We start from the raw sequence: 7106 nt of genomic DNA on the forward strand, positions 1-7106 counted from the left end.
AGAAAGGGGCACCCAACAACTCATCTGTGTCTTTGCCAATACACAGCCAGGGCATGTTCCAGATCCCACAGCCAAGTGATACACCCCTGCTAAGGGCAACTAGTTTAGGTAAGGTCCAAAGTATCCATGAAACATCAGACAGAAGCATGTCTCTGCCAGCCAAGAGAGATGGAGGCAAAAAGGCAGAACTGTAGCTCAAGGCTTGAGCCCTATGCTGAACTCAGGCCAGCAGATTGGTTTTCTTGCACACTGTTCACACTACCTGCAGACCAGGACGCTGGTGTTTGCATGAGCATGTGGGATGGACTACTCGAGAGCTAGTGAAAGCCATGAGCTCTGTAGTTGGATGTCTTCCTAGGAGTGAAGCAACAAGAGGAAAACCAAAAACATCTTCTGCTGGTCAGACCCTTGCTCTGTGAGACTTCCCGGAGGCACCAGAGATTGCCACCCCATGAACATTTGTCGATGGTGCTGATAGTGCTGTTTGTACTCTGTGTCACTGAATTTCCCCATAAGCGAGTCCTACAAATGCCCAGAGTAAAATGGCTTTTAACATGCTTGCAGCCAAGAAGCACATTCCCAAAGAGGTTCTTTATCCTGAGCAGTCACTTTCCCACCCTGCCCCAAAACCTCCAAACCTAGGGTGCATAAAAGCTACAGTTTGAATTGTACTCACCCAATCCATATTATTCAATCTTGTCAGAGCTGAAATAGCTGGGTTTATGCCAGTCTCCACGGCTGCTGTCTCTTCCCCTTGAAGGGAAGGCTTCGGGAGCAAATACATCTTTTTAAAAAAGAACACGGAGACATACATGAGTGTTATATGCTTTCAAACATGTGTTCGTTCAGCATTCTGCACAATATCAGGACAACCTCAAGGATGCACACAAGTACTGGTTATGAGAGCACAAATCTGGCAATCCAGAAAATGCGTACACAGAGTATACAAACCTCAGCATTGCCCTACTTTGAAGCCTAATGCCCTCCCTGCTTCCTCAATGGGACACCCCTCTGCACAGGAAAAAGCAGCTGGGCGTGACATGAGCAAACTGCTGGTCTTCCATATTTTCTTCTCCCTCAGACAGGTGATCTTCGGATGGTCCAAACAGATGATCCAAAAGGCAAAACAACACGTGCCAGGAGAGTCCAGCATGGCACAAACGGCTTACCTTCTCTGCGTCTGCTGCCTCGCCTGTTGGGGTTCATTATTGGCATATGCATCATCTGTAAATTAAAGACATTTCTTTAAAAAGCTCATCTGTCAGGAAGTCTGCCTCTCCTTCATTTCCTCAGGTACTATGTGATCACTGAAGTAATTCCAAACTTCATTATTAATTTCTCTGAAAACAAGATTACTGCTGATACTATTGCAAAGCAGTGATGTTGCTAAGGAAGTCTGCAGTTGCAGGTAGGCTCTCAGGTTAACATCTTTCGTACTTCATATCTCACCTGACCATACTGTAGTACAGATACAGCCAGGACAGCAGAGCCTGGAGAGCAGAGCTAGTCTGTTGCAGTCACACAGGACACCTCTTTGACTCATTTATCCCAAATTACTCTTTTAAATGCTCTCTATACTCTTCTTTTGTTAGTCTCTATCCCAGTAATATGATCCCAGCCTCAGCCAATCACAATTCCTTCTCCTATCCAAATGCCACCAGCACTACGGGAGCTACACCAACACCATCCACAGTGAACCAGGCTGAGATCCCTTGAACTGAGTTACAGCTCTAGAGCAAGAGCTGCAGTGCACTTGCTGCAGCCCTCTGCAGAAAGAAGTACTTCCCTTTTCATGTGCAATAATTCCCTTTGGCATTTATTCCTTATTAACATTGCAGGAAGTATATTCCCCAGCAGGAATATTGGCAGCAGTACTGAATTTTAAGTGATGGTTAAAGAAGACTTGCAGGAAGATCTCTACTTGTAAAAGCAAGTGTTTATACTGAGTGCCCTATTAAACAAGGGTTACGCTTAACCCACAGAGGACAGACTGAACATCCAAGACTACCTTACATATTTCAGTACTTCACATGCAGTCTTTCTGCTTTGCAAATCAAGAATTCCTGTCGTGCATTCACTAGCTAGCTTTGAATAGAGATTCTGAACAAACAAAAAAAAATAATTACAAGCTAATTTGGCAATTCAAACCAAGAGAAGGTGACACAGAATCCTATTTGCTTCAAGTTATTCATTTAGTCACTTGCACTTTCCAAACATAAAAGCTGTCCATACCCTCTGGCACCTTGCTGGTGAAACTATCTTTGTTCCCTGAATATAATACTTAAGCACAACACCCACTGTAAATCTGTGTTGTAAGTGCAGGCACCCAGGTTCAAGTGTCAGTTCATGGAAAAAGTGGACACTGGCATGATTTGAAAACAGCTAGCAGGAATTCACAGGTTGGGTCGGCATTTAACCACACCTTAAAAACCAAATAAGAGCTCAAAAAGGGAACACAAATCTCAGTAGAGCAAATCTTCTGCAGCTATACTGTGATGACATGCTCAGCTGAGAGCTGGTTTTGGTAACAGAGCCAGAGCCATCGGTATTTGTTGCTGTCTACAAGATGTGCCAATCACTGTTCTCCAGGCACATACTCTATATGTCAATGAGGAGTGTCGGAGTTGGTGGATGTGCCAGACTGCTGCAGAGATTCACACTCTCCCCAGGCATCCATCAAGCAAGGTCAAACCTCTCAGCTGATGTAAAGGGAAGCATTACAGGAGACAGCTGGATTTCAAACCACATTCAGTTTTCTGATCAAGACCTCCAACTGCAACAGGAGTTGCATTTCACACATAGACACCTGATTTCTCCTTAAAAGAGGATGAGCAGAATTTTTGCTCCCCCAGGCAGCAAAAATCAGTTTTTCCCTTTCTTACCTCCTCGCTGCTCATCGATTCGGAGCTGGATGTGCCACGATGGCACTGCACAATAATGCTCGAGATCAGCTCGCCGGAGACTTCCACAACACTTCTGCAGAAAGTGGTTGGCTGTAACAGATTAACAGATCAAAATGGAGCAAATCTTGTAGAGCAAAGCTACAGTACAAACCCTTTCATGGGAGTTTCATTGGGGGTGGGAACTTGTACAGGGATTTTAAAAACAAATTTCAAAAGGAAGAAACTCAAGCAAGGTTATACACCTACAAATTATTGGAGCAGACTGCAGCCAGATGAATATATTCTGGCAGCGTATGACTACACACAAGTTATTGCTCCACAATTGCATGTTAGCTGTATGAAGCCTTGAGCCTGCTCGAGGCAGAAGAAAACCTCCAAATCCTTTTCATGGCTCTGGCATCACCAAGCACAAACAGAAGAGCTGTGCAGGGCTATGCTGATGGCAGCTCCAGCTCTAAAAGTTAAACTACCTTTAAAGAAGTTGTCTCTAAGATTTGACAGAAGCTCCAGCAAAACCTGCACCCAAGTTTGGAAAACAGAGATCCTCACACTATCTTTCATACCGTATTGCCCCAAGAGGAAAAGAAGAGGGATGGTGTCTGTTTAGGATACAGTGATAACTTTGCAGCAGCCAACCTTGCGTCTTTAAAGAAAACCTGCAACAACCATCAATTCCATGTTGTCCCATCTACACACACACACAAGCTGCTTAGCTCAAGAGTAGCAATACTTGAAGAGACATTTACCTCCCTCTTCATGGAGTAAACTACCTCCTGAGTTAGTAGCATGACTCACAAGCTATGAGAAAAGCCTTTGCACCATCTGTTCAGTGCCTTCCCAGAATCCCTCCTCTTCCCTAAAGACTGTTCCCAGGAAGGGCAGATAAGTTTGGCAGCCATTCACAGAGGAAAAAGACGTGAGAAGAGCTCAGCTTGGAGCAGCACAAAGAACCAGCAATAATCTCTGTGGAAGCCTGACACACAGTATGGCATCATTGCACAGAGGGACTCAAGAGCTACTCCACATGCTTTGTAAAATTTATGCAAGCAGTTAGGACAAAACCACTCAGAAGCTTGCAATGGGAGTCATGTTTTGTCAAAAATAACTGTGCACAGTGAAGTCCAGATTCAAAGATGATATATTTACACCAAAGCTGGTCATGTAAGAATCAGAGCACAGCAAGAGCTATATCAAGAAAGAGCCTGATCCGTGTTTATTTCAGGCTGAAAAGAGAGTTGAAAATCTGAAAGATTAGCACTGTCAGCACAGAGTGGGAATCTGCACTACATAGGAAGATAAGCTTTTATCTGGTGCCTAGATGCATGATAGACAAAAGCAGGTCAAACGTCAGTTTTTCCACACTCTTATCTTAGAAAAGAAGCCACACCTTCCTTCTAGGATTTGATCCCAATGCACACAGACACTTTCACTACATGCTGCTCCAAGACACGTGTCCTCTCTTTTCAGCTCAGAGCAGTTTCTATATTCCCCACTGACCATGCAGAAGAGTTTCCCAGCAGCGACCCTTCCCATCTAACATCCGCTCCATGCTGTAGGTTGTATTGTTTGGGTTCGGTTTTGTTTTCAGAAAGCCAGTTGTTCTTCATTCTTCAGCACCAGTGGTGTTTCAACATATCCTGAGAACATCCTGCACGGAGTGGGGGTTTCACATTCACACCAGATGCACTTACCACGAAAGGCCCTATTTTGAAGTCGCATGTGAACGGGTCTCTCCCTGAAGCTTTCGTGCACACAGTTTCACGAATGCTGAACTGCAGCTCTAGTCTATAAGCATTGGTGTTCCACATGTCAATCTGGTAAAAGGAAGGTCAACACAACATCTAATTAGTGCCTGTCATTCTTCTATGCCCACTACATGGCAACCTTGCTTCTTTGTCAAGCAGAAGCAAGACATAAGGGCATTGTGGCTCAGTGCCCAATTTAGAGCAGATTACTGTGTGTGAGAAAGGGTATTTTATTGTGCTCAGGAGATACTCTCTTAGGCAGATTTGGTAACAGAAACATAGAACAGCTCTCCACGGGGGTTTTGCTTGAAACCCCACAGCCCATTGCGGAATCCTTCTGCTGCTCAGAGTCGGTTGGGGGGGCTATAGCTGTCAAAGGTAGATAAGCATAGCATTACCTCTGCATGCTACCCCCTCTTCTGTGGGAACCAGGGTGCTAACAGCTCTGCTTTGGATATCTAGACTGCTGGGAAGCCTATTGCAAATACATGACTTTTGGAAAGTAAATCACACGACTGCAAGCAATTGAATTAATGCAGTTTATAGAGTCACTCCTTGTCAGCTCAGGTGCCTCAATGGGCAGCATGCATTGCCACACTGCAAGCTTCAGAGAGTTTGGTTGCTTTTGTTGACACGTTAGGATTTTCTTCTCTCCTTCTCAGAGTCTAATCAAGATGGGAGACACAACAAAAAAATATAAACAACAAAAACCCCACTGCTTTCAAGCACTTTTTTTTTCCAAATTAGATCAATCCAAAAGTCATCTTGTCATTCATTCTTGCAGAAGACTTCATACATGCCATCTATAGAAACAGAATGGTTCTGAGGATGTTCAGGAGCATGGGCATGTTAACTTTAAATTAGGAAGCTTTATCTCCTTAACTCTGGGTGTCCCATATAATTCTTAGCAACACAAATTAAAACAGATAAGGGTTTTCTGCCTGCATTTAGACACTAGTAGATTTAAACCAGAATTGGTGTGTAGAGACAGATGATGTAAACACAGATTGGAAAAAGAATCCTAAATGTGTTTGTGGTGGCATTTAATTAGCAGTGCAGACATTCAGCTGAGACCTTCAGATGAACCAGGTTACTTTATGCCCAAAGCAAAGCAGTTAGCTGGAGGTATTTAAAAACATCAGTTTTGAACAAAATCGTACAAGATTTTGTTCTAGGGGTGGAAATGTTGAACTCCTAAAGTATTTTTAATTACAAACCAACATACAAAGAATATTTAGGTTCCTAAAGCCATAGCTTCAGATAATGCCCCAAACCCACCCTCTTCCAAACAACATCAGAAAACTCCAACTAAATCTGGCTTTCCAGGATTGGGTGAAAAAGAGTTTTCCACCACAGCAGAGCATATTCCAGGTAAAGGATCTCCGTTGTCTGCGCACTTACTCTTGTGACATGGCTCCTGACAACACCATACAGGTTTGTCCCCCAAGACTGAGAATTGATCCTTGCAATGGAAGCATTGAGAGCCTCTTCTGTGACAGGGAGTTCATAGTCGTACACTGGAAACCCTGAGACGGAGGCACAGTTCCATTAAAAGTTCAGTGTGGTCTTGTACTTTTCCTCCCTAAGCCACCATAAGGAAAAGGACGTGGTTCCATTCTGAGCAACTTACCTGAACAGGAGAAAACACTCAGTGTGAGGACAAAAATTAAGATCCTCATAGCGTGCCTTCCAAAATCCTCTGGTCCTTTCCCTTTCTAAGCAAGGGTTTCCAGTGCATATTCCTCTGTCTTTATATAAATGCAGCCTTGATCCTACACCTGACCTTCCTGTGCCCAAGCTCTGCTACAAACATTGCACTTTAAACAGAATTGATCCAAGAGTAAATATTTGCTGTCAGCTTTTCTCCATTTAGTAGTAGTGCTCTGATAAGAGATGGACTGCAGTGCCTTTTTCCCAGGACTGCAACTAAAAGGGAGCACTGAATTCCTGATTTCTCCATAGCCAAGCCAAAATCTAGTTATTTTGTTCACTTTTAGCCATTAGTTTTCCATGTGGTGAGTCAACTCTTTCCTTAGCACCGGACCCAGCACCTTTGTGTCTCGGCAGCAATTTTCAGCACTTACAACCTGGTGTTCCCCAAGGAGGGGATGATTCCCCAGCATGGAATGGGAATCCACACACATGGACCTGTCTGACACCACCACCCTGCAGACCAAAGCATCCAGCAGAAGCCTCCCTGACACGAGGCACACGCCAGACCCTTGGGACACCCCAGGTCTCTTTGCCTTGCAAGCTCCTGGGACCTCTGCTATTTGGTACGTGCCAGAAGACCTCCCACATTGCTTTGACTCTTGCCAAGCCTGAGCCCAGCTAACCAAACAAGTGAATGGCTGTGGACATTTGGTTTCCCCTGTCAGATCCCCCTGATGCTCAGGCTTCAGTTTCAGCACAGAAATTAATGGGATTTTGGGAAAATTATGGCCTGACTACAGTACTG

At 44.3% G+C, this 7106-nt stretch overlaps 1 protein-coding gene across 1 annotated transcript; it reads right to left on the reverse strand.

Moving 5' to 3' along the window:
- Positions 1-686: 686 nt before the first annotated feature.
- Positions 687-6327, reverse strand: SPP2 (secreted phosphoprotein 2). The gene is made up of 6 exons (XM_009285102.1): positions 6279-6327; positions 6050-6174; positions 4595-4717; positions 2883-2993; positions 1170-1224; positions 687-784 (listed from the first exon to the last, which is right to left on the reverse strand). Exons 1-6 carry the CDS (start codon positions 6325-6327, stop codon positions 687-689), a joined length of 561 nt encoding a protein of 186 aa, XP_009283377.1.
- Between the last annotated feature and the right edge of the window lie 779 nt (positions 6328-7106).

This window comes from Aptenodytes forsteri, unplaced genomic scaffold, assembly GCF_000699145.1.
Source record: "Aptenodytes forsteri isolate BGI_AS27 unplaced genomic scaffold, ASM69914v1 Scaffold264, whole genome shotgun sequence".
Taxonomy (NCBI): Eukaryota; Metazoa; Chordata; class Aves; order Sphenisciformes; family Spheniscidae; genus Aptenodytes; species Aptenodytes forsteri.

Coding starts and splice junctions, on each gene's coding strand:
- SPP2 (XM_009285102.1), bottom strand. CDS start 6,327: ATGAGGATCTTAATTTTTGTCCTCACACTGAGTGTTTTCTCCTGTTCA. Junction 6,175..6,278: donor GAGTGTTTTCTCCTGTTCAG/GTAAGTTGCTCA, acceptor CCTCCGTCTCAG/GGTTTCCAGTGTACGACTAT. Junction 2,994..4,594: donor TCAAAATAGGGCCTTTCGTG/GTAAGTGCATCT, acceptor AATCTGTTACAG/CCAACCACTTTCTGCAGAAG.